Source organism: Cyprinus carpio, chromosome A8, assembly GCF_018340385.1.
Source record: "Cyprinus carpio isolate SPL01 chromosome A8, ASM1834038v1, whole genome shotgun sequence".
NCBI lineage: Eukaryota > Metazoa > Chordata > Actinopteri > Cypriniformes > Cyprinidae > Cyprinus > Cyprinus carpio.
In genome coordinates, this window is record NC_056579.1 from 14,736,099 (window position 1) to 14,764,084 (window position 27,986).

At 36.4% G+C, this 27,986-nt stretch overlaps 1 protein-coding gene across 4 annotated transcripts; it reads left to right on the plus strand.

Moving 5' to 3' along the window:
- LOC109084670 (Fanconi anemia group C protein-like) lies at positions 1 to 27,986 on the plus strand. 4 transcript variants are annotated; one of them, XM_042762427.1, is made up of 16 exons: positions 1 to 284; positions 2,512 to 2,585; positions 2,703 to 2,868; positions 8,603 to 8,690; positions 9,365 to 9,459; positions 12,867 to 12,971; positions 13,535 to 13,596; positions 13,785 to 13,949; positions 14,048 to 14,204; positions 17,783 to 17,838; positions 18,820 to 18,919; positions 19,176 to 19,251; positions 23,424 to 23,517; positions 24,152 to 24,326; positions 24,442 to 24,633; positions 26,321 to 27,986. In XM_042762427.1, exons 2-16 carry the CDS (start codon positions 2,566 to 2,568, stop codon positions 26,459 to 26,461), a joined length of 1,692 nt encoding a protein of 563 aa, XP_042618361.1. In that variant the 5' UTR covers positions 1 to 284; positions 2,512 to 2,565; the 3' UTR covers positions 26,462 to 27,986. The 4 variants fall into 4 exon arrangements, with proteins under 4 accessions (XP_042618361.1, XP_042618363.1, XP_042618362.1 ...); XM_042762429.1 differs by lacking the exon at positions 2,512 to 2,585 and having other exon boundaries at positions 1 to 296; XM_042762428.1 differs by lacking the exon at positions 2,512 to 2,585.

Genomic DNA, 27,986 nt, shown 5'->3' on the forward strand with positions numbered 1-27,986 from the left:
GCCAATAACAGATGACAACATCCGGTGTGGGCGTCTGAGAGAGGGAAGTTCAGAAAGATTTGTACAGCTTCTTATGCCGCGAAAATCTGACATCGGATTAAATACTATTCTGTGCCGTTGTCTTAGATTATTAGGAAAGTATGACAATACATGTATGTCAGTAGTAAACTTGAGCAAAATAAGGACGCCGTGAGAGTCATTTGCTGTCAAACTGAACAGCAGAAGTCTTCACAGACCGTCCTCACCTCACTGGGTCGACACGCTGTAGTCTGCGGGTTTTAGAGGTAATATCTGAGGTTTGTTTGTTAATTCACATGAAAATTAAGCATTTGTCCAGACTGCGTGTGGATTTATCTTCGCCTGCCAGAAGTAGGACGCGAATTTACGAATCATGGTGTGACGTCACTCATGACCCGGAATGCCAGACCTAATTAATATTCATGACTTTACTCCTTACTGTAATTCTTCTTTGGGGATGTGTATGTGCTCAGACTGAAGTCAAATGCTTGCTTATGTTGCAGCCAGTGAGAATACAAACATAAATTATTTAATAATAATAATAAAAAAACTATGTTTAGTATAAAACCAAGCTAACTTACCCTTGTAAAATTTGAGAAAGCTCCTGACGTCAAAGACAATCAAGAAATATAAACATAAACCCTAGTTTTAGGATATAATGGTTTTACTTTTTTTTTTTTTTTTTTAAATAAGGAAACTTTTAACTATGCTGACTTTTAACTTTATTCTTAAACAATTAAAATATACATTTTAAAATGTTTTGTTTATATATATATATATTAGTAAAATAAAAAGGAACCATTTTAATGGATGTTTTATATTTATTGTGTAAGTGACATGGATAGATGCAAGTCTCCAGCCTGCTTTCTTTTTCAATAATCTGTTACACTTGAATGTAATAAGGTAGAAAAGATCTGTCACTACTTCTTTTTCATCACAACTTGCCCTATGTCCGCACCTGCGTATTGAAAATAAAAATTCCAAAAGGTGGTTTTCACAGCGTTGCCATAGAAGAACCATTTTGGGTTCTCCAAAGAACCTTTCAGTGAACAGTTTCTAAAAGAACCATTTTTTCTTAGTGTGGAGAATATTTAAATGTTTTTATATTATCCACCTTACTGTTAACATAAGTGTGGAAGTGGTCATTTTTAACTTCTTAATTTCGTGTTCGTGTTTATTTTGTAGGTGGATAAAGAACATTTAATGCAGTGGCAAAGTTCTATAGATGTTAAAGTTTACAGAACCTTGGAACTATAGATGCCAATAATAATAATAATAATATAATAAAACATTATTTTTAAGAGTGTAGTGCCATTACTTAAGAATGCAGGCTAATACAATTAGAGATTTTTAAGGGGACACTAGAATGGACAGTTTCAGGACTCTAAAAGAATCATTGATAAATCAGTTCATCAAGATGAAATGATCAGTGCAGAGTTTATTATTAGGCCTTCTCAGATTTCGGAGATGATTTGAACTCCAGGCAGATGAGTGATTGTTGAGTGGAGTGTAAAAATGTGCTTGCCCTCCAGCTGAAAATGTCAAAACCATTAACAACACCATGGTAAATGAAGCTCCAGTAACAGCTTCACTCAGACACCAGCTGTCTGAACAGACATTTTTGCTTTAAACCAAGCAGCCAAACCAAATCAACCAGTTGAAAGGCCAACCTGCTTGACTCTGCTCTATGAATGTGGCTTGTCAAGAGCCTAATTATACATTTGTAGTCACTTCTTTACTACAGGTCTTTTCTAGTTTTTCTATTTGGCACACAGTCAGGACATTAGTATGTGTTGGTACGAGTCAATGTTGACACTCTCCAGCACATAACATAGCCCAAATAATTTGACACTTGCACAAATTCAGCTAGCACTCTACTAGTGTTCTGTGTTGGAAATTACACCCATCTTTGCCGTGGCAGTTTATTGGCCAGGCGGCTGTGTCCCCCGGAGGACTGGTGAAAGCTGTGCAGGGATGACAAGTCAACAAGGAGCGTTTGTTCATAGTTTGGTTTGATGAAAAAAGGAAAGAACGGCTAATTATGTATTTACATTGTCTCACCCAAGGGATTTTTCCAGCAGGGGTGATGGCAAGACATTAAACAACTCCGCTGTTACAAGCAAATCATAAAAATACTCCCTTGTTGTGTTTTTCACAGACCTGTCATTAAGTCTAAGAACAACAATTACCCACAAACTCCTGCTCCTGCACACACAAGCTGTTTGAATGCCTTTTCTACTCCATTACGGCGGTGTGAGAACCTCCATTCTGTCTCCATTGATGGTTTCAGCCTTGTTCGGTTTTGTTTATTTGTCAAAAATACTTCAGTGCTGAGTTAAGAGCATTCTGGAAGTTTAAAATGAGTGCTGCTTTTTTCCCCCTTTTTCAAACTGGCCGGCTCATGAAATACAGGCTGATGACAAATTAAAAGCCCTCAATTGGGTAACACATTTTCAACTCCCCATTTCCTGATTACAACCTCTGTCATTTCAGACTCTGTACAAAAGGCATCATTATTATGGTCTTAACTCTCCTGATCTTTCTGGAATGAGAAACACACTTTTGAAGTTAAGAAACAATGCAGTGTCCACGCATGTAGATCTGCTGGCATTGAAAGAAAAAGTTCACTCCCAAAAAGCCTTGTTTTTACCTATGGTTGCTTTTATTTGTGTGTGTCCTCACAGACTTGAGAAAATGGAGGCTGTTTCTGACACAGATGTGCAGTTCTGGATGGCCAAAGCCATGAACTGGGGGGAGGATCTGTCATGTTCTGCTCTTCTGGACACAAGCAGACACCTTTGCTCTCTGAGGAGCTTTCTTCAGCAAGTTCTGCAGGGGTTGCAGCAAATGGTATGAAAAATGTCAGCATACAGCTTTATACTTCATGTAGTACTTTTTGTCTGAAGTTTCGTGGGAGCATTTTACAAAGGCTACAGTTGATCCCTATAGCTGTTTTGTTAAATGTTAGGATCCAGTTAACAATTTTTGATCTATAATGTGGTTCTGCATAAAAATATTCTTAATTCTTTACGAGGAAAATCTGTTGCATTAGAGTTTACATTATCTGGACAGGATGGTCAACTAGTCATTCAATATCCAACTGATTAGTGAGGTCAACTGCATTAAGATATTAAATAATGTATCTTTTTTAACAATGTTTTTTTTATTTTTTGTTTGTCCTGTAAACATTTTCTCTGACCCCATAATATAAATTTTATTAATTTAAATGAATAATTTTATATTTGCATTTGCATTATTGCATTTAAATAGTATAATATATAAATGCGATTTTTTTTTTTTTGCTGAAAACCGTTCAAGGAACATCATAAATTAATTTCTTGAAAATGATGGCATGCATAAAACATTACTGTTTTATAATATTTTTTTCTGATATAAACTAGCAACTATTGAGCCCTGTAATACTTTTTAACTGTTGTGCTATATATAAATTAAGAGATGCAACTTTTTGGAGAGAGTTTTAGAATGCTGACAGCATGCTGTGCTTTAACATGATAAAGGTCTCCCAGTAACTGAAAACTTAACATTAGTCAGGTTTGAAAATGTGTAGTTTTGCACATCTCTACTGCAGAATTAATAAAATCACCTTTAAAATTAAGGTCATAGTGCTATAACTAACTCTTTTAGCACCCGTAACAGAAGCTGCTCTGTACAGACGAAGGCAGGACATTGGCACGGTCGTGGTGATGATTTAGTGGGCTTATAGCCACCCAGGGTGTTGCAAATTTGGATGAGGTAGCATGGGTTAGGACGACTTTGTGAAGGACCAGTGTTAAGAAAAATTCTGCCTCCCACTGACTCTCCTCACCTTCAATGAAGGTTTTATTCATTTTGCAGCGGCCTTTCGCACCAGCAGATCTCCCGTTGGCCCTGCACACATGCCGCTTGGTGCGTGGTGTGTTGGAACAAAATCTTATTTCAACTTAGAATGGCCACCCTGCCAAAATGCAATCACGCCTTCCGTTTCCATCACATTCGGCATGCGTCAGCCCCTCTGACAGCATTCAGCAACAAGACGGCATCAGGATTTCTTAATTGACCCTAAACTCTTGTTCCCGGCATAGCCTCATAAAACAACCTGAATGAAGCGGATCTGAAGAGCAGCACTTAAATGAGTTAAGGACGTAGCTCGCTTCTGGGGATGAAGAAATGTCTCATTTATATCAATTTCCTCATTTGCATTCCATCAGAACCGGTTTTCCAACTCCCTGCTTGGGAGTTCACGGTCCAGTAAACGGTTTTCTTCCTAAGCCTGGCACAGTTGGGTGCCTGCTGGCGATGCGCCCGTGCTCGAGGGCGACTGAGAGATGCATGTGTATGTGTGAGCACATTCAGTATTTGCAGACTTGTGAATGTGTACATAAGACTTTTTGCCCTTTAACTCCCATGAGAAGACATCTCTGGGATGGTACACGAAAATGACAAAGCTGTTCGTACCGCTGTGCTGGGGCTGGGGCCTGTATCATGATGGTGGCTGAACAAACTCAGACTTGCAGAATTAGTTTTAAAGGGGTCATATGATGCTATTTTAAAGATCATTAATCTGTGTATTTGGTGTAACACAGCGGTTCTCAATTCCAGTTCTCAAATTATTTCCAGTCTCTCAATTCCAGTCCATCTGAATTAGGTGTGTTAACAAAGAGAGACATGCAAAATATGCAGAGCTGGGGGGCGCAAGGACTGGAATTGAGAACCGCTGGTATAACAGAATATGTTCACATGCTTTAATGTTCAAAAAACACATTACGTTATTGTAGTTCCTCTTTGCCCCGCCTCTCTCAAACGCATCATTTTCTACAAAGCCCCTCCTTCCGACAAGCACTGTCTGCTCTGATTGGCCAGCTGACCCAGTGCATTGTGATTGGCCGAACACCACAAGCACACGTCGGAAATGTAATGACCCTTTCCATAATCGCGAGCTTAAGCTTTCAACATAAATGTAAAGACAGTAAATAATGTCCTTAGTTTTACCATCAGTTCAAGCCCGAAAGAGGAACAGAGTCGCGTGACAGACATAGTGATGATGTTCGTATGTATTTGCAGTACACAAGCTGCGGTTAAGAAAGCTGACTCCACTGTGATGTGACCCTGTCTCTCTCTCACGCACACACACACACACACACACACACACACATGATGCGATAACTGTCGTCCTTAAAATGCGTTGCACAAATTCGAACATCTGGGTTGTGCTGTTCTGCTGTAAATAAATCTTAACCAATGATTCCTCATTGCATCTACTTCCAGAAGGCCAAATAAAGTGCTTTTGCTTTCGCACAGAAACACACGGCACCTGACATGGCTGCATCAACACTACTGTGGTTCCTGAAACCACGCCTTCTTTCTTTGCATGAACATTTGGGCGGCATTACGCAAATATTTCCACAATGTGATGTAGAGATGTATGTGCTATGTGTGATGTTTAATGCGTTTGAGATGTGCTGTTTTCCTCAGCGCATAACTTACATTTCACAGGTATATTCTCCATCTGTAAATGTAAGAAAGTCGTGGAAATATTTCCATTTTCCTGTCAGGAGTGTATGAGCCACCTGCATGCGATTCTCTGTTAAACTTGACAGACGTCAGTGAACCAGTATTTGCGCAATGAGTATACGCAATGAAATAAGATTGCAATAATTCTGACTAAAATATACATTTTGCTAAAATATTTCTTGTTGGACAATAAAGTGTCATATGTAAAATTTCAAACCTACAAGTAAGCGTATTCTTATGATAGCAGTAGCCTAACTGTAATGTGGTAATCAAAATAGCCTAATACAAATAGTGTGCCTTTTATTTCTTCTTCTTTTTTTTTTTTTTTTTTCTTTTTTTTAGTTTAGTTTAGTGAATTTAACTTCTGCCTTAAGCATCATATTTGTATTTAGATTGCAATGTTAGAAAGTAATGTGATTTTAACCCTTTTTATTCATATAGGCTCCATGGTTACATTCACTATATTTATATTTATACATTCACTATATTTATAGCTTTTAATATGAACATTGCTTCACTGGACATAATTGGGCAGGATGTAATATAGCCTAACATTTTTTTTTTTTTTTTTTTTTTGATGAATACAGATTTTATTTCATCCAAATAGCAAAATGTAGAAAATACAGAGATATATATTGTATAACGCAATTCAGCCAAAAGATACAGATACTGATACAGATTTTTTTTTCCATATAGCCCAGCCGTACTTCATGATACAGGCCCCTGGACTTTGTCATGACATTTATGAGAGGTTATATCTGAATGTGCTTTTCAAACAGTCCACATTAGGGCAGCATAATTAGTTGCATAAAAGTTGATATTTTGATATGGCATAGCAAAATTATTCAAATATTGCAATTTAATGTTAAATTATATTGGATTTTTATTATTATTATTATTATTATTATTATTATTATTTATTTATTTATTTATTTTTAGATGCAATTTAAAATTGTAAAATTTAATGAATATTTAAAATTATAAAATTTCATTTTAATGAAAATGTTTAAACTGGTGTCTGGGAGTGATGACCCCAGATGGCAGCAAAAATTTTTAGGGAGTCTGCATAAAATTATGCAGATGATGAATTTTTATGGTTGTCAAAGCTGTAAAACTACTTTGGTGCAATATTAGGTTTGAAAGGCAGTAAATAATTTTCAGGTTTATACATCTAGCATTCAAAGTGGGGATAAAGATATAGATTTTCAACTTTCATTATCATTTTCTATATTGATAATTTGTTTTGGCTTCAGTACAGTAACAATATAAAAACTAATTTAATTTTGTAATCTTTGTTGTATTTATAATATTATTTTGATTAAAAATTTGAGGTCTAGAGCTACAAATAATTAGTTTAGTGTGTGCTCTCTATTCGTATTAATTATTTTTTTGGCTGCCACAAGGTCTTTTTGCTTTTTTGAGACTCTAAATATTAAAGTTCCACAGGAATGGTGTCATTCTCTTCATGCGTGCACTGAAATCGTTAAGCATCCAATAATGTATGTGCCTATGGAATGTAAAAAGGCTAAGATCCTTTGTATGGCTTCCAGTGTACAGTAAATTGGCAGGGCACATCTTGAACTGATGCAAAAAGCTGTGATACTCAACATGCCTTTGCATAAGCACGATGGTTTTCATTAATTACGTAACTGATTTTAAAGAAGTGATCATTTACTCTCTCTGTCTGTTTGCATGGGAATGATTTTTTAAAAGGCCATTAGAGGTGTTTTTATTTTTATTTTATTGGCTTAAATAGTTCTTTGGGAAATTATTGATTTTTTTCATATTAGCTAATTGTTCATACTTGTCATGTCAGCTAACTCTGCAAGTGGCATACTTGCATTCTGTTACTGTCAGTATTACTTAAGTCATTTTTTTTACCACAGCTTATGAGTTGAGACAGGATCTGCTGTTGTATTTTAGTCATTTTTTTTACCACAGCTTATGAGTTGAGACAGGCATGAGAACATTTGTTCTCTCTGCAACCATCAGACCTTTCTTGATGTTCCAAAAACTATCCAAACACACAGTCCTTTCAAATGTCCCTTTAATGTTGAGTTACGAAGACCTACAGGATCTGCTGTTGTAAAATAAAAAAAAAAATAATAAAAAAACCCAGTGCAGTTGTCTATAGTGGCGCAAAAGGAATCTATTTTAATAGTTTACTGTACATGAAACGTGTATAAGAGGGAAAAGTGCGCTGATGTAGGTAGATCTTTATGAATCAAGTTCTGATGTTGTCATTAGGCAAGGGGGAATTGCAGAGGAAATGAAAAGGGTCCTAGGATGTATCTTTGTGGAATGCCAGACAGTATGCCTGAGTTTAATCACTGGAAAAATGATCTTCTCTTTCTTGCTTCTCTCTCAATGTCAGGTGTGTTTCATATCCGGCCACCTGACTTTTTTTGTTGTTGAATGATCTATATCAGGGGTGGGCAACATCGGTCCTGGTGTGCTGATGTCCTGCAGAGTTTAGCTCCATCCCTGAAAAAAAACCTCACTTGTCTGTAGCCTTAGTAATCCTGAATACCTTGATTAGCTTGTTCAGGTGTGTTTGATTAGGGTTAGAGCTAAACTCTGCAGGACATCGGCACTCCAGAACCCACGTTGACTACCCCTGATCCATATCCATGCTGTTGAAGCATCACAGAAACAAAGAAGCATACAAAGAAAAAAATTGCTTGAATTTATAAAATGATAAAAATTGGATTGTCATTAACAGTCTATATTTGGAAAAGTGTTGTGTTAAAATACAAATAATATTGAAATAAGTTTTCAGTTAAGGGTATGTTCTCCTGCACATTGAGCTTTAGTGCTAATTTAAGTGAGGTAAGATTTTCAGTATTGTTCACCCCACTTTTCCCCATCATTTCCTAGTTTCTCTATACTATGCAATGACAAAATGGTGGAAAAAAGCAAGAAAAGAAAAGTTTAATTGGATTATTCACTTGTATTACTAAGTCTGCACTGTGAACCTATGAATGTTTAATGCAATTGCAGTTTATTTTTCATGATGCAGATGATGGATTTTGCTATTGATGTCTCAGGTATGTGTGTGTTTACTGTATAACAGAGTTCCACTAGTGAGGCCATGAAGACGTTTCCTTTTGTGGGCCAGTTCCTGGGAAGACTTTGTTGGAATCCATGTGTTATTGCGGATGGTAAATTTACGACTCTTTTAAACTCGGGGGTGTGTTTCCCATTTGAGACCAAGAAATGTGTCTGCATGGGTTGGGTATTTACACTAATTTTCCAATGAACCCTGTAGCGGCCTGCTGGGCATTTGTTCTTTTATTTGGCTCACTTTCTCTACCTCTCTCTCTTTTTGTCTGATCAACACTTCCCTTCTTCACATGCAGCCTTAAAAGTGGTTCTAAAAAGTTTTATTGCAATAACTCGTCTTATACTTTTTACTCCATTATATACAGTGGGGTCCAAAAGTCTGAGACTAGCAAGAATGCTTCTGATTATTTACTACAATCTTAATTATTAAAAAAGTATATCACAAATGTATTTAAAAAGTGACACTGAAAAATTCACTGGAAGCAAGAAACTCAGCCTTTTTATTCCAGATCAAATTCTCAGTGTCATAAATGTGTTAATTTGATTACTGACATTGAAATGTTATTTTTGTTTTACATCATATGGTTTCTTAGCTTACAGTTGTTCGAAAATCTAAAACTTTTGTCTCTAGGTTTTAAATTAGATTTTGAATCTCACTGTGATATAGTTTGTGTCTGATTATAAATGCATGCATGTCACAGATGAATAATGTGGCCATTTTCACATTTTATAAATGCCATTTTGTCCTGTGGCCTTGTTTATGTATGATCAGAGAGGAGCCAGAGACTCCTGCTGCAGTGTTTGAGCTGTCTGTACAGCGCTGAGCCACTGAATGCTGTCGAACGAAAAGCCAACATGTGGATCAAGGTAAAACCAACAACATTTCACTTCTTTACCAACCCTCAGGTTTTTGAATAGATAAATAAATTCCCAAAGCAGTATTATGTATTGATATCCTGACAGACACAATAAAAATGTGGACTATATCGGTCTTTTAATTCCAAGTGTGAAGAAGGAACATTAATAATTTTATTAAAATTGTCATTAGAATGACAAAATCTGACACATAAGAGTATAAGCACATACTTTAAATTTTCCGAGCCCTTTTGTGTTTGTAATGTATTAAATAAACGTCATACTGTACACTTCCAGACCCCTACTTAAAACCGTTTTCAAACTGTCAAGAGTGTTTTAGAAATTCCCAATGTACACTTTTATATTTAAAGAGATGTAATCAGGATTGGGAGATGAAAGATGATGAAAAAGAACTAAAATAATTGTACACTTTCAACTTTTTACAGATTTCAAGCAGATGGTTTATCATAAGTAATACAGAACCCCTTGCATTTCTGCCAGATTCAAACGTGTTTGAATTCGTTTGATTACTTATTTCATCTAATAAAACATAGCGCTAATTAAAGCAGGGCTTTTAAAGTAAACTTTCAAGTTGCCAGATGTTTTTTGACCTATACGAAGGGAAGTGGAGTCAGAGCGAGGTGTGGGTTCTGTGTCAGGGGTTCAGACACGGTGTTTAATCTTACATTATTTATTTGCTTAGCTAACAATCCCTAGTGCAGCAGCAGTGTTTGTATTTATGGTTTGTTGGGGAAAGATATGGAACAAAAAACAGACATTAGGACTCTGATTATAGGCACGTGTGTATTTACTTGATAGATTAAACATGGGAAGACTGACCTATTGAAGGTCCATAAGCTTGCTGTTTTTATCTTCTACTTTTGGTAGACTGGTCAGTCTCCTTCTGCTGATTTGTATGTCAGAATTACACCATGAGCGTATGCTAATTCCTTGCTTTTTTGGATGTTTGAAGTGCCATATGAACAATTACTGAACCACGGCACCATTCCTCAGGTTTGATCACGCTAATCTGGAAGTACGATTTGTTCTATCTTGCTATAACCTTTACTCCATCGTTGTTTGTTTCAAGTGCTGTTTACTGTCACTCTCAACATGTAAAGACTCGCCTATCTGAGAAAGCCTTCATGTCGATCAGCATGGGTTACATTCATTCATTCCATTTATTTATAAAGCACTTTACAACCGCACCTGCGGACCAAAGTGCTGTACAATCAACATACAGCTACATATAATACATAAAACAAATAAACAATCCAACTAAAAACAAAACTTTTTAAATGCTTATGACAATGACCAGCTTTGAAGGCGTTTTATAGATGTAAGCGCTCTGATCTCAGATGGCAGAGTATTACAAACCCTAACAATATGAGGTTCATCCAGGATGATACCATCTGACCCCCCAGAACCTCAACGGCAGTGAAGGCCTGTGTTCCTTTAGTTGCTCAGCATTAATAAACAAACGGTCCTGTCATTCACAAAGCCAACTTGGTCATGTTCTTCATGTAGGTGATTTAGCCCAGAAGAAGAATGACGATGCTTCTGCAGAGCCACGGAGAGCAGTTTTTGTCTGTCATTAAAGGGCCTGTTGCCCATTCTTCTGTGATCCTTTGCCCTGGAGTACCAGCTGGACTCTCCTTCTCCACATCAGAGAGACCAGACCATGCCTGATGGCCCCTCCGCTCCTTCAGGGCTCCTGGGGGTCTGGAAGCAGTCCTCTGGGAGACTTGTGTGGTCCTTTTAAGTACTGTACATTTACCTCTGCAGACGCATTTGAGAACTGTTTTAGGCTCCGCAGAATGACCTTGTCTTTAATATCTCTGTCAGATGGTCATTTGATCATTTCATAATATGTCTTAGGTTTTTTTTTTGTTTGTTTGTTTTTTCCTCTTTTCTTGAAGCCTCTAACCAGGATTAAATCTAAGGATTAAACTTTAGCACAAAACGTAGGCTTCAACCGACAGGAATAATTTCTTAACTCTCATAATACATTTAAAATCTTCATAGATTTTTGCGTTTGCCACACTCTTTTATTAATAAAAACTTAGATATTCCTTGAAATTTCTAATTTCAAAATAAAGAAAAAACTTTTTTTTAATCTTCATGCATACATCATTATATGAAATTCATAAGAAGATATAATCGGACAATTACCTGCATTAACATTGAACACAGCTGATATAAATTACTTTGAACATAACACATGACTGCTAAAAACAGTCCAAATTTATAGAACTAACATATTCATTTTCTAACAAAACAACATCGATATTACTGTGGAATGTTTTAAAACAGTATATATTTATTTTACTTTCATGAACGTTGACTTTCAGTGTGAAATGGGAGGGCGCTAAATATATTTTACTGAAGTATTTTGAGACAGCTCTAACTCCTAGATCAGGGATGTCGAACTCAATTCCTGGAGGGCTGGAGCCCTGCAGAGTTTAGATTCAACCCTAATTAAACCTTCGATCCAACTAATCAAGTCCTTCAGGTTTATTTGTAAACTACATGGTGTGTGTGTTGGAGCAGGGTTGGAACAAAACTCTGCAGGGTTCTGGCTCTCCAGAAATTGAGTTTGATACCCCTTAAAAAAGACACCTAGGTCAAAATGGATCAGCAAGCAAAAGTTTGGTTCCATTACTAAAAACTGTTTTAGAATTTTAGAATCTCTTTCAGTTCAAAATGGACCTGAACACACTTAATATGGCATATCTGTATCTTTAAGCTACACAAGTCATGTGATGCCTTGATCATAAAACAATGAGTATCTGTATCTTTAAGCTACACAAGTCATGTGATGCCTTGATTGTTTTGATTTTGATTGGGTTTCCATGTGGTTTTGTAGTGTTTATGTTACCACTTTGAAGAGCAAAACAAAACACAAAAAAAAAATTGATGATTGATGGTGGATTGTTTGTTTATCTAAATGAAGGTAGAGGGAAAAAAACGAGAGAATGTAAAAAGGCTGTGTTTCATTGGCCTGCACTGTAGCCACAGCCCAGCTTAGAGTTAAGTGTGTTCTGCAGTGTGTTTTTGCTGTTCAGATGGTAGTAATTGAGCCTCTTTTGGTCTGTGGAGGACATCTTAGCATACTGTAGACCTAAAGAAACCACATGGCCCCACCGCAAGCAGACATGTTTTCGGTCAAGGCTTAACCCCTGTACTTTTTTATAAACAGACAGGCCTTGCCACCCGATTCCATTGTCCTTTTTAATCTTATTATTTTTATGCAACATGGGGATGTATTTATGATGAGCAAATAGTTGTCCTATCATACACAAAGCAAAAAATTCACAGCTTTTGATGTTTGATGGTGTGTGATGTTTTACCATAAACTGAGGTGTTGTGTTTAAAAGCTGTTATCGGCATTGTTTTATGTATGTATCTGTTCTGAGCAGGATATGTTGTGTCATCTGATCTCGGAGGAGGGAAGTGTAGCTCATACTACGGTAAAACATGCTGGAGTAACCCCAAAGCGATACCACTCAGAGGCTCTTCAGAAGGTTTGGGAATCACTGTTCAGAATCTTGACATGTTAGCTAATAATGACATGTAATAATAATGCTGAAACAACAGAAATTGTTGTTTCAAATAAAGAGCCTCTGTTGCCAAGAAGCAAAATACTGTGAATAGTTTAGTTTAAATAATGCATATTTTTATTCACTAAATAAACACCAGGAAGATTCAAATGGAATCATTTTAAAAATGAAAAATTGAGTGATGATGCAAACAAATCATAACATTGATTCATTTTGAAATCAAGTCATAAAAATGAACTATTTTTGCTTGAATGATTTTAATATTGAAAAAGTGATAGTAATTTTTTTAAATTGTTCGCAATCTAATCTTACATTGACAACAAAAACATTGTGAATACATTGTAAATATTCGATATATCTCTCAGCCCTGAATGTATTTTTTACTAATTTACATGAGAAATTGGCTGTTCAGATGTGACTTCATAATCAGAAACTAAAATCCATGTTAAAGTTTGAAGCGATTTTTAAATCGCATTAAATTGATAAACTTAAAGGTAAACTGTTGACAAGTCAAGCTTCACTTTCAGGTGGTGTCATTGATGACAGAGGAGGTCATTAAAAGCTGTGACAGCTTACCAAACACAGCCAGGTAATAAAACCTTAATATCAATCTGGACATACATGTAAATTTGCTTGTGTCTTACACCTGAAAAATATATTTTCTCTGACATTTAAACAGTTTGTTCAGTTAGTATTATTCAGCACTATGAAATTGTGACAAATAATTCACTCTCACACTCAGTTATTTATTTATTAATTATTATTATTATTTTTTAGGTGTTTAAATGGGAATATTCATACCATGTCAACGGCATGTGTTGCCTTGGTCATATGTCCTGAGATGTCTCCTCTCATTGGAGCTCTGTTGAAGCATTTCATGTTGTGTGGCTCTTCCTGTCTGAATCAAGAGTTCATTAAGGAAATCAATGAGGCCTTAATCAGGTGAGTGTCATTACAATGCAACACTGTCTGATGTGATCAGCATTTAATGACAGCACACAGATTGTGTTTATGTGTTTCCTGTCTTTCTCTCTACACAGTAAGTGGCTTGTGTTGGAGGATGAGGCTGTAGTGAACCTGTGGTGTTATAGTCCCAGCTGTCTGGAGGGGGCAGCAGTGAGCTTTCTGGAATCTGTGCTGTCTGGCCATGAAACGATGACACAGAGTCTGGACAAACATGTTAATGACTCATTACTGGTAAGCTTGATTTCTTCTATATTAACATTTTTCTTTTCCAAAAGATTGAGACCACATTTAACGTATGATTAAATATCAAAACTTAAACCTGAAAATAAACAAATGTGTGTTCAAATGGCCAATTCTTTCTGTCTGTCTTAAGCAATAAGGGGGATAAAACTTAAATAAGATCATAAATTTTTTTTTTTTACTTTTCAAACTCTTATTCTAATATAGTTTTATCATAAAAATGCAAAACTAAAGCATTTTCACTAGTGCTATTAGACTTCTTGATCCCACATATTGCACATTACCAAACTATTAATAGCCATAACTCTTAAAAACCATTAAACAAATATATCAGCACCTTAAGGCAACAGACCATCATCATGTTTATTAGCAACAGTTCACACTGTTATGTTTGATGGCAACTAGTACCACATGTCATAATATTTGCTTCGGTTGCTAATTAATTTGGTGCTGCTGTGTTGACAGTAAAACTATGGTAGTAAAGAAGGAATTTGATGGTCTGTTGTTTGTATGGTACACAGCATGTGAAGATTAACGGCGTTGCTTGATACACTGGCCTGTTTTTGAGAACAGACACAAATAGCGTGACGTGAAGCAGGCCCCCGGTCCATACACATCTTTATGAGGCTGTTTCATACCTACATGAAGAAACTAAAAATCAAGACCTCATTTATGTGTCTGTCTAAGGACGTCAAAGAGTCATCATGTAGCTGATGTTTGAGGCTCGTTATGGTCTGTTTAGTGTCTCATTCTGAGCAGTACAGACAGGTAAAATGAGGCCCAAATGCAGCTGCATTCAACTCTTATTTGTTTGTGCTCGAGACCAGATTGGACTCTGCAGTGTGTTTACATTGCAGGAACAAGTTGTTTAAACCACAATCAAAAAGGGGAAACCAGAAATTAGTTTCACATTTCTGTTTTCATCCACCTTCTTCAAAGCTTAGGTCCAATAACAATAAACAGCATCTTCCAGCATCCCACTGCCAGAAAGAGGATGTTTTTGCCATGCTGTAATTGACCCTCCCTGAAGTGTTAGGAGAAGGTATGGATGAGTGTTCGGAAAGCCCATCTGTTTTCACTAGGGAGAGAAACTCAGCCTTCTTAAAAAAATAAAATCAGACAGCCCTTTCCTTTTCTTTTTTTTATAATCCAAAAAAAAAAAAAAAAAAACTTAGCGTGATAAGCAAAACAGATTTGTTTTAAAGGGGTCATATGATGCTACATGCACTTTTACAAGTTGTTTGAACTGAAGTGTGTGTTGGCAGTGTGTGTGTACACAACCACCCTATAATGATAAAAATCCACCCAGTGTTTTTTTTAATTTACAAAATTTTTTAACCCTATCTCAAATCGAGCCAATCTCAGATGCCTGTCTGTTTTATTTAATAGAGTTGTTACCCCTTTCTTGATTGTTTTTTTTACAGTAGCGTTTCAGCACTTTTTAATTTACAAAATTTTTTCACTGTCTTACCTTAGACCCGCCCTGAGTGAGCTGTCATCAGTCTGCCATTGTTTCACTGCAGGAGCCGATTGAGGTGTTCTGTTGTTGGATGTAATAATGAACATAGCAGTTGTCATATACTCCCGACATCTGAGCCACTGAAGAAGCAGTTGATTACGTTTGTTTTTGAAGAGAATGAGCAGAGCTCGTTAACAGTTAATGGGAAATGCTACAAAACTGCTTGCTCTGAAAAGAGCTGGTAGGTGTTTTTTATGCTACCATTGAGAAATTTTAACCATACCATGTTACAGACTTTTCTTTAAGACACTAAAGAATCATATCAACTTCTGGAGAATGGGCATCCTGTGACCCCTTTAAGATTATCTTCCCCTCCACTGTAGCTGTTTAATTTTGGGGTAAACTATCCCTTTAAAGATAAATGTTTTTCCAAGCTGCCAAAGGGTTAGGGTGAAAATGCAAAGCCTGCAGGTTCGATCCCAGACAGCAGAGGCATCTGCGAACTGGAGAGAAACTGGAATCAACCACCCTACTGTTAAAAAGTTAAAAAGCTTAATAAATCCGAAAACGCAGCAATATTGTGAAACATTATTACAATTAACGGAGAAAATAACTCTTTTTCTATTTTAATGTATTTCAAAATATAATTTGTTCCTGCAGTGGCAAAGCTGAATTTTCATTACTCCAGTCTTAAGTGTCACATGATACTTCAGAAATCATTCTAATATGCTGATTTGTTGCTCAAGAAAATTTATTATTATTATTATTATTATTATAATATTTTTTGAAAACAGTTGTTTCTTGAAACTGAGCCTGTTGCAGTAATTAGCACTGTTATATCTGACTGTAACATGTGGTTTGGGATATAAATGTGTTTATTGCTTTTTCTTTTTTTTAAATTTTTGTGTAGAGTGAAATTTTGTTTTTCTGTTTTTAAAGTTTTGTGAATTTTAAATTTTACATTTTCGTTTGAATGTGTTCCAGACCACCTACTGAAGTGGTTTGAGTGTTCAGATTTAAGGCGTTTTGGAAGGCATTTACACAAGGTCTTTTCACGATCAGATATCTATCCGATCAGAGAAAACGCATGGAGTGACCAGATGTAAACAGGCCCTAAGATGAATGTGTTTGAATCGATTAATTATAAAGATCAGGTGAAGAGAGACATTTCAGGTTCAGGCGCATTTGGATCTTTGTGCGAATCCCTTGTGATTGCAGTCATACATTTTCGTTTATTGGTTTTATGACATTGGCTGTGAGTTGGTGAACCCTGTATCCTATGATCTCTCTCTCTCTCTCTCTCTCTCTCGTTTCTATCGCTCTGTCTTCTGTTTCTTTGATGGGATCATACCATCTAATATTTGTTGCTGAAATGCGTCTCTTTTTATTGGAGCAGCAAATTGGCGGCTTTTGGCAAGCGTTGAATAGCCGAAGTTACGGGAATATCTGAGATGGTTTGGGGGGCTTTGGAAGGGGGTGGTGTGTGGGGATTGTGCGTGTGTACGTGCAGACGAGAGATGAGGGTGCCTGTGGGCTGGGTGAGGCAGACGTTTTAATGGTCCCAAATGAAGGGGAGAATAATGAGGCTTCTCCCTGTGGCCTACACACACACATGTACACACATGCAGAAACATAGACAAATGCTCTAAGGATCAAAGACCACAAGGGCACATGTGGGCTTTCTGGAGCACTGATGTTTTGGGTCTGGGTGAAATGTTTTTTTATGGCATTCTTTGCCCATATGAAATATGGGTATATTAATGAAACCTGGTCTTTTAAAATATAAGCATGTATGTTTACGTGCTGCACCAGAAATGCACGTACAGCTGCTTGGATGTAATTTTTTAAATCTCTTTCACATTAATTTAAAACAGATGATATTGCTGTATAATAAATCAATATGCTCTTTGTTGGTAAGAATCTTGCCTGTTAAACTTGCAGTGGTAAATTATGGGAGAAGATGTGTGGGTGATGCCAACAGTGCAATATTATTATCATTATTGTTATTATTATTATTATTATTATTATTACAGCATTGCCCCCTAGTGGTTGAAAGAGGAGATGACAAAAGCATTGTTCCTAATACTTTGCAATGTTCTTTCCCCACCAGCCTCGAGCTTCAGCCCATCACTGTCACATCTTCCTCACAGTCAATGAGATTTACAGGTGAATATCAGATTTTCTGTGCATTTTATTTCTTTTAATTCGCCCTATGCAGTATCTACACCACAAAACTTCATAAAAAGTCCCATAGACTATCTTTAAAACCACTCATCTAAAATAGCTTTTAAGTTGCTAAACTATTTTGCTGATAAAATTGGCAGAGCAGCACTGACAACACGTTTTTTTGTACATGTGTGTGCGTTTCTATCTGAGAAGGAGACAGAGAGTATGTGCTTTCTGTATGTAATAAAAGGTAATTTTGTTGCATAAACATGTAAATAATTAGTCATTTTTATCTTATTGTTTACTATATTTATTTGCTTGGTCAGTATCATTGTTGGTTTTGGTTCTTTAGCTGTTTTAGGCTGTAAAGACCTCTAAAAAAACTGAAATCCTTTTGTGAAGTGATATGGAGATGACCTGCCTGGAACTACTTTAGCTGAGCATTTTCCTGAAAATAATTGCACACCTTAAATCATTCGTCAACCAATCAGATTCAAGCATTCAAGAGTTCCATAATATAATATAAAATATAATATAATATAATATAATATAATATAATATAATATAATATAATATAATATAATATAATATAATAATAGTGATTATATTAGTACAGACCATTATTATTTTTATTATTGCTATTTCCCTGATTTAAGCTGCTATTGGAAGTTTTCAAAGGGTACTAAATGGTTATCAATCTCTTAAAATGTTCTCAAGTCTTATCTGAAGCATGTGCAAATTTTAGATTAAAGCGTTAGTGTAGTTTTTTAAAAATGGACACAACAGTATATATTTATTATAACAGCCATCTTATAATAAATATTGATTTAAAACCTCCATGTTACTGTATCCCAAATGATTACTTATTAGAATTTAAAATGTTAAAGTAAATCAGGCGGTTTTACCTACACAACAGCAAATTCATTTCAGAAACAATGTGAGATTGTGTGTGTGTGTGTGTGTGTGTGTGTGTGTGTGTAGGAATGTGCTGACAGAGATTGATGAGAACCTGGCCGTGAGAGCCCTCATTCAGGTTTTCACTGCCTGCTTCCTCCAGAGGCTGACTGGACAGAAACCCCAGGTACAGGCTGACTTCATGAAAGTGAATGTGTAATTTCTCTGGCACCAAACTAAATCACAAAAAATAATGATTGTTTCCAAAAATATGGAGTCCCACAGAGGACATTAACAAGAAAAAAACAGAGATGAAATGGTATGTGTGGTGTTTTATGTGGTTTTTAAGTTTGTTTGTTGGTATTTTTGTTTCTAATAGTGTGTCTAAAATGTGGTATTTGTGGTTTGGAGTTGTGATATCTCTGTGCATATATGATTTGTAGGATCGTCTGCCACTCAGAGCCTTCTTCCCAAATGTGACGCCCTGTTTACTCACTCCTTTACTGACAGCACCATCAGGTACAGCACCTCTTCATACCTTCACTTAACAAAAAAAACATAATTTATGAAGATCTTCTAATGATATGGTGCATCAGCAGTTTATAGCTCACACTGTATATTTGTAGGGGAAAGTGGTGTGAACAGTGCAACTTTTTATATAAATTGGCCTCTAGTCAAGTAGAAGTGAAATATTTCAGGGTTTATATCAAGTAAAATAATTTTCAAAAACTATTGGTATAAACTGTCATGTTAATGAGTAAGTTGAATTGTAATATAGAAATGATTTACATTAAAAATAAAACGTGGCCTTAAATGAGTTTTTAATTCAAAGCCATTTCATTATACACAGCGAAAAAGGCTTTGGATTAGATTGCTGTGTATTATTCACAATTCTGAAAAATATTCATAAACCAGCCTGGAAAATTTACTAGAACAACTGGCACACCTTACCCCACAGCTATCAATTCTGGGGAATATTTGTCTTATTATAGTTATTGAGCTGTTCAATATATATTACATGAAAATATGTAACAAGAAAATATTAATATATGACAAAGAAACGTGAGAGAACCAGCAAGAAAAACAACAACAGAAAACTCAACATGGCTCAGAATTACACAAATGTTGTAGAAAGCAGTGGCTACTAATAAATAATACTGAAAATAACAAGCTCAAAAGAAATTAAAAAAACATAAATACCAGGGAATTATAAGATAACGCTATTCCATGTAAAAAAAAAAAAAGATTTAATTTAGAAATAAATGGCTGATCTTTAGGGCTTGCATAGACTAGTCGAGTGATCGACTACTTCACCACTTGTCGGTGCTGTCGGAAACAATCGACTACTCGAGCATGCATTAACTATAATGCATGCACAGAGTTTGCAAGTACGATGTGAATTAAGGATTACAATATTTTGTGTAGCTGTTTACTTTCTATGACTTTATCTATATTGCATGTAAAATTAGAATATGTAATGTAATAATTAGGGGTTATTCGGAATAGCACGGCCACTAATGGCTTCAAAAACAAAAATAAGGTATTTCAAATTTGGAGTTGTGATATCTCTGTGCATATATGATTTGTAGGATCGTCTGCCACTCAGAAAATTACGCCCTGTTTACTCACTCCTTTACTGAGCACCTCAGGCAGCACCTCTTCATACCTTTGCTTAACAGAAAAAACATAATTTATGAGACATGGGCATCAGCTGTTATAGCTCACACTGTATATTTGTAGGGGAAAGTGGTGTGAACAGTGCAACTTTTTATATAAACTGGCCTCTAGTGTAGAAGTGAATATTTCAGGGTTTTATATCAAGTAAAATAATTTTCAAAACTATTTATGAATGTCATGAATGAGTAAGTTGAATTGTAATATAGAAAATTTCATTAAAAATAAAACTGGCCTTAAATGAGTTTTTAATTCAAAGGCATTTTATTTTTAAACAGGGGAAAAGGGTTTGGATTAGATTGCTGTGTATTATTCACAATTCTGAAAAATATTCATAAACCCAGCCTGGAAAATTTACTAAACAATGGCACACCTTACCCCACGCTATCAATTATGGGGAATATTTGTCTTATTATAGTTTTGAGCTGTTCAAATGATTACATGAACCTTAGTGACAAGATATAATATATGACAAAGAAACGTGAGAGAACCAGCAAGAAAAACAACAACAGAAAACTCAACATGGCTCAGAATTACACAAATGTTGTAGAAAGCAGTGGCTACTAATAAATAATACTGAAAATAACAAGCTCAAAAGAAATTAAAAAAACATAAATACCAGGGAATTATAAGATAACGCTATTCCATGTAAAAAAAAAAACAAGATTAATTTAAAAAATAAATGGCTGATCTTTAGGGCTTGCATAGACTAGTCGAGTGATCGACTACTTCACCACTTGTGTGCTGTCGGAAACAATCGACTTCGAGCTGCGTACTATGATAGCACAGATTTGCATGTACATTGAATTTTAGGATTACAATAGTGTATACTTTCTATGACTTTATCTATATGATGTACAATTAGAAAATGTTGTGTCATTAGGGGTCTTGCCCTGCCAAAAAACCTATTCGGAATCCATGCACGGATATGGCTTCAAAAAAATTAAACGAAATGGAATAATTCTTGCCTGAATAACTGAGGCTGGTACAGTCTGGACTTCTGCGTTCAGTTTGCTACAGTAGATAACAGTTTGAGCCAAAAGATCAGCGCAACGGTCAAATGATCCTAAATCATGACATCTTCCCTCTGAAGTCACGCATACTTGCGTTCCATAGTGGTTTTATCCGAATGCAGATACGTGTAATAATTTTGTGATTAAGATACAAATACTGGCTGTTACATGAAAATTTAAATATGTAATGTCATAATTATGAAGTTTTGACAATTCACATATGTAATTGTTGCATTAGGCTATGAATTAATAAGCGTTTTTTGATAAGAACTATTTCATGTCTTTTCATTTACAGTAGCAAGAACCACGAGTAGTCGAGTAACTCGAGTATTTTTTAAATAAGAAATCGACTAGCAGAAATCAGTAGGTGTGCAACTCCTACTGATCTTTAACATGAAAATCACCAGGCTTTATGATTTGGACATACTTTTGAACCTTAATCAGTTTGCTTTTACAAATTAATTTGCTTGCCCTTTTGAACCTTAATCAGTTTGCTTTTACAAATTAATTTGCTTGCCCCCCCAAAAAAAAATTAAATAATTTTATTACTTTCACATACTTGCATTAAATAGATTCTTAGCATGAAAAACTAATTGTTTTTCTTATGTGCATGTTAGCCAGAGGCAGCCGTATAAAGAGCCATTTCTAAATATATGGTCATAGGAGAGAAATTGTGCATGTTTCCTAGAGTAAAGGGAGACACAGTTACATAGTGTAGTCTAATTATATCAGATCGCTAACAAACTACGATACTTTTACTCAGGCACCAGCCACACCCCCTTATTCAAAACTATTACCTCACTCTGACTGATCTTGATTCAGTATTGTCTCAGTGAGTGGCTAGAGATTCATTTGAATCCTTCATCCTAAATCTTCACCATCTAAAGTCTCCAAAGCCTGGCTTTATCTCCCTCCCTCCATCAGAGCAGTCCCAAACAAACAGGCTCCTTCCTCCTGTACCCACCCTGTCCGCCTCAGTCCAGTCCTCTGATATCTATCTCTGGCTTGGCTCCCAAAGGACCCGGGGCTCTTCAGTGCCTCCTGAACTCCAGAGGATATCCTCACAATGCCACCTATTCTATGACCAGCACAACAGAAGAATAGCTGCAGACCTCAGGTGCCTGCTGCGCCAGGAGCTCTTTTTTAGGATTATTTGTTTGCACTGGTTCAATTGTCATTGTACATGGAATGATTGACGTGAAGGGGGACCTTTGTCTCTGAAAGGAGACTCATGAATGCTGGAGCTTAGTTGTTTACCTCTTCAGGCTAAAGATAGGCCATGATTCTTGACTCTGGCATGACTTAAAGGGGCAGTTCATTCAAAAATGAAAATTTTCTCATTATTTGCTCACTCTCATGTAATTACGAACCCAGATTTGGCTATTTGATGAAAGTTGTATTTGAGATTGTTAGATTGTTCTGTTCTATTTTTGAGAATCACATTATTCAGAAATATTCACAGAAGTCTATTTAAATATATTTTACAATGTATTTTCCCAGTAACAGTCTTCATTATAACATGATCCTTCAGAAATCATTTTATGATGCTGATTTGGTCCTTAAGAAACATTTATTATTGTTATCAATGTTGAAAACAGTTGTAATGTGTAATATTTTATGGAACCATCATACATTAGATGATTCTTGACTGTTCGTCAAAAAATTTACATTTTGTCACGATTTACTTTTCTTTGTTTTATATAATGATAGTCAATGGGCTCCATTGTTGTTTTATTATATTTATTTACAATTTGGGCTAAACATAAATACTCACGATTAAAAAGAAATGTTTTAAAAGAAATATGATATAAAAATATGAATTGTAGTATGGCAGATGGCAACAGTTCTTGAGGTAAGTTTGGTCAGCAATATTTCTAAGGCTTAGAGAAGGGTCAGTTCATTTCAGCTTGAGATTTGTTATTAGTTGCTAAGTTCACCTCGTCCACCTGGAAATCAATTTCAGAAGTGTCTCATTTGTACGTTTCTCATTTCACCCTCTTTCAGAGGTTCCAAGGGAAGCCTGGCTGGATCATCTGAGCTGGATCAGAAGTTTACTTCAGAGCGTGACGGAGAATGAGGAGGCGGGGGAAGATGGCAGGTGAGATGAGCTTCAAGACATCCTACTCTTCATTGCTCTCTTATCATCAGCAGTGCTGTTACCACAGAGATTTCCCACACAGTAATCCTGTATGTTTCGAGCCAGCTCAGGCTTGACGCAGGTGGTTATTTGGACACAGATGACCTGATATTCAGTGGTACTGTAGGTTTTCACCTGAAGTACATTGCTGCTTTTCAAAAATCACTGTCCAGGAAAAAGTGTGTCTGTCCACACTAAGAAGTAGTACTGAATGACAAATGGTTGTAATTCATGAACCCCCTTATGCTGTATAATATATGTGCATAAGTACAAAATATGTTTTTCGTTTAGCCTGAAAATGAAAATGGCCTGATGCATGTGTGTCGTGTACAGTTCTAGGAAAATACATGCATTGTAAGCATTCTAAGTGTCAGCTTCAGGTGTCATTATCAGAGAATAAACCTGAACTTGTGAGCTCACCGTCTCAAGAAGCTCTTCAATTTAAACAGCTGTCGGTGCAAATCTCTCTTTTTCTCTGTCCAAACTCATTCAGCCTTCTTGTTTCTCTAGCTCTCTTTATATTTTAAGCCAAATTTATCAGTAAATAATTGTTAGGTTCTTTCTTTGTGTGTTTGGGTGGATGGTGATTTTCCAGGGCGTATCAGGCTGTCTTTGAGGCTTGGTTCCTGCTGGTGCAGTGTGGGTATTGGGTGGACACAGCTGCTGAGCTGCTTGTTCTGGCAGCGCCTGAGAACGCCAAATCGCTGCTGTGGCTGCTGACGTTCTTCCACCACCCCACCAACAGAGGGCACCAGAGGTCCCAACAAACCGTAAGAGATTTAATTATGGCTCTGAAGTCAGTCAACCTTACGTCACAAGTTAAAAACAGCAAAGTGAAGCAGACTGGAAAATTACTGATGGCTTCCTCCTCTGTTTTAATCTCAGGCAGTGGCCAGAGAAGCCTGGACTCATCTAAGGATGCTGTTTCTCACTCGTCCTCCCCCTCCTAGACACCTCTGTGCTGTGAAAGAGCTCCTGTCCTCCTCCTTTTCAGCAAACCTCGTTTTGCATTTATTTTCAAACTTCACCGTCTTTTCCCACGGACCTGTTAGCATTATCACCGAAATAACTGACAAGGTGAGATCTTCACTGATTCAGATTCAACACATTGTAAAATAACACTCACGTCCTCAAATGCCAAGGGTTTGCTCATGCGAACACGGTGGCCCATTCAAGACTAGACGAGGGCTGTGTGCAGGCCAATTAAGTTGTCATCAGTGCCTTTATTGACCCTTTGCTAGTTCTTGTGGTATGCAGAGAACAACAGAATAAAATAGGCTGCCGGCTGTTTGCGACACATTTAAAATCAAAAGCGTTTCAGTCTCTCTCACACGCTCTCTGTACAAAAACAAGTTTACACCCAACAGCTTAAATGCTGAGAGCTGCTCCTTTATGACAAGGTAATGCTGAGTTTTAATAAAGTCACCTCACCTTTGTTTACATACAGGGATAGCTTATCCAAATATCATAATTTTCACCCCAATGTTGTTTTAAAACCATAAAATTTTATTCTTTGGAACACAAAATGTGATATTTTGAAAAATCTTCATGCAGGTGTTTCCAATTCAATCAAAGTTCATAGAGACCACGGGCTGTCAAGCTCTGACACTGACAAACAGAAACCAAAAAGCATCATAAAAGTAATTCACATAACTTTTCCAAGTCTTATGAAAGCATGTGATAGATTTGTGTGAGAATTAGACCGAGATTTAAATCATTATTCACTATTGGCAGTCCTTCCCCCAGAAAGCTTTTAACTCAAGTCAACGAGTTTGAACTGGTCCAAAAGAATGATTTATCGATTGAAAGAAAAAAAAGAATGATTCAATGATCTGATCACAGTGATTCTTGCATTAACAGCTCACTGGAAGTAGAAGATTTCCACTGAATAATTTATCACTGATACTTGTGAGAAAGCAAAAAACCTGTGCTTTGGTAATCATAATTTTGAGTTAGAAGTCATAATGAGATTTTAAAAAAGTTTTAAAAGACTTTCTAAATTTCGGCTTTCTTTGATATAGGCTAATTGACCTTTTCGCAGTTGTTTTTTGTCGGAATTCAGATTTTGTAATTAGGTCTTGTAATTAAATAATAATTTCTTTGGTCAAAATTATTATTATTATTTTTTTTACTTTTTATGCCATAATTATTGCTTAGTACTACATAATTTCAACTTTCATTATTATGATTTACTAAAGAATTATTTTTGTTTTGTGGCAGAAATGGGCTTCCAAAAGATTTTCTCTGTCTTCCATTTTTTCCACCTTGTGTATATCATACCAGTGTTTAAACTGATTTTAGCTTTGTTGGTCTTTCTGTCTTTTGGCCTCAAACCTTTTCTGCTTCTTCAGCTATACATGAACTAATTCTCCTGTTGTCTTTGCTGGTAAAGCACAATAATAATAGTGTTCCATTGTCTAATTTTTGCTGTTCGCTCCCCACTGCATCATATGCCACTGGTGCGCAGAGGCAGCAGCCAATGAGTGTGAGGATTTTCTCCGACGTTTATTGAAACACAATGGGTCACATCATTTTATCATGGTTGAGAATTTGAATTAGAATTTGAATTAGAATCCTATATGAGAATTTGAAGAAAAAGGTTTTAAATTAACACCTTTAAAAAATTGTTCTCGGTGTTCTACTGAAAAGATAGTGGCATATAGTGTTTGGAATATGAGATTAAATAATGAATAGTTCAATAACTGGTCCAGTGGAAATTGTGAGGGCTGGTTATCTAAATGTGTGTGTTTTGTGATGCTGGCAGGTGCTGACTGAGGCCGCTGTGAAGCGCAGGGCACTGTGGATCCTTGCTTTAATACGCTGCAGACTAAACAGTGCTGCTACGCGGGATGACAGGGTTTATTCCAGGCTGAGGACTCTTCAGGACACCCTCCTCCAAACCTGAGAGACTCACACAAAAAGTCCTAGCTTCGAGCATTCACTGAAACTATTTATTAGGACAAGGAATCCTGGTGTGGTTCAGTTACGCACCGAAAAGCTGGGTGGGACGATATGGCATTTATAGAAGAGAAGCCCAACTGCTGTTTTTAACTTTAAAAGCAGTGGGTGTTCTTCCCCTAAATCCAAGAGGGGACTCCGCACTTGATGTATTGAGCTAAATCAAAGGAACACATGTATTTCTATCTGTGTGTTTGGATGACATCAAACACGAATCGGAGAAAGTAAATTTCCAGGGGTGTGACTGCTGTCAGATCTGCAGTTGTATTTCCTGAGTGTGTGGACTTGGGAGTCTTTGTTGTTTGACTGTGGAGCTCCGTCTAGCTAACACACCGTTTGTCTCACTGTCCTCCCACACACACTTTTGACAGGAGAGTCCTTCTCACCACATGAATGCTCACATCTGTGTGTGTGTGTGTGTGTGTGTGTGTGTACTCCCAGCACAGGGCCTCTTGAATAGTTTAGTCTCTGTGTACTGTACTTTCTAGACTTCATCATCACTAGTGCTTCTCCATGTGACTCCGTCTCCCTGTAGGGCCATTTCCTCTGAGCATTTTCCCGATTCGGACCGCTCAAGCATTTATCACTCAAAACTGTGTCATACTGTATTTACGGATTGCTAAACTATAAGAATATCACTATTCTCTTTTAAAATGCAGTTAAATTAGATTTAAAGGAATGGTTCCCCCAAAATTTAAAATTTGTTGAATTTACTCAACATTAGGCTTTCCAAAGTTTTGTTTCATCACTTGCACATGAGTCCAAACAACTGATAGAAGCATCACAATAATCCTCAAGTAATTCACACGACTCCATTATTGTGAAAAGCTACATGTTTGTAAGAAACAAATCCATCAAGGCATTTTAACATGAAATAGTCCATAATTCATAACACTTCTTCCAATGAAAAAGTCCATCAACAATTTTTGCCAAAAGCAACAGTCTAAAGTTAAAAATGTAAAATTTCTCCAAATTTGAAAAAACAAACTGATCTACATCTTGGATGGACTGAGGGTGAGTACATTTTCAGCAAGTTCTCATTTTTGGGTGAACTATTCCATTAATACTAGTATAACTGCAACTAGTTATATTTCTAGTTACTGTATTTAATATTTACTGTTTGTTGAACGAATAAATGGCTATTATATGGGACCACAATTCTAACAAAGAAAATGTGATGTCAACCGCAGAAATGTCCCTGAATGTGTGGTGTAAACACCAACTGTGAGGATAAGGTGACGTTTAGTGTGCGTCGTCATCACATATTTCTACCACAAACATTTTTTGCTATCTGATCGGTACTCAGGAACTTGACGTGGTGGGTTCAGAAAATGCTGACGGTGACTTCAGTGTGCATGAAAACAAGATGTAACTTGGAGTGCAAGTTCAGGTAGACATCAGAATGACACATACATTTGTGAACAGTATTTGTTTTTATTTCTGACAATACAAAATATGAAATTTTTGTCTTT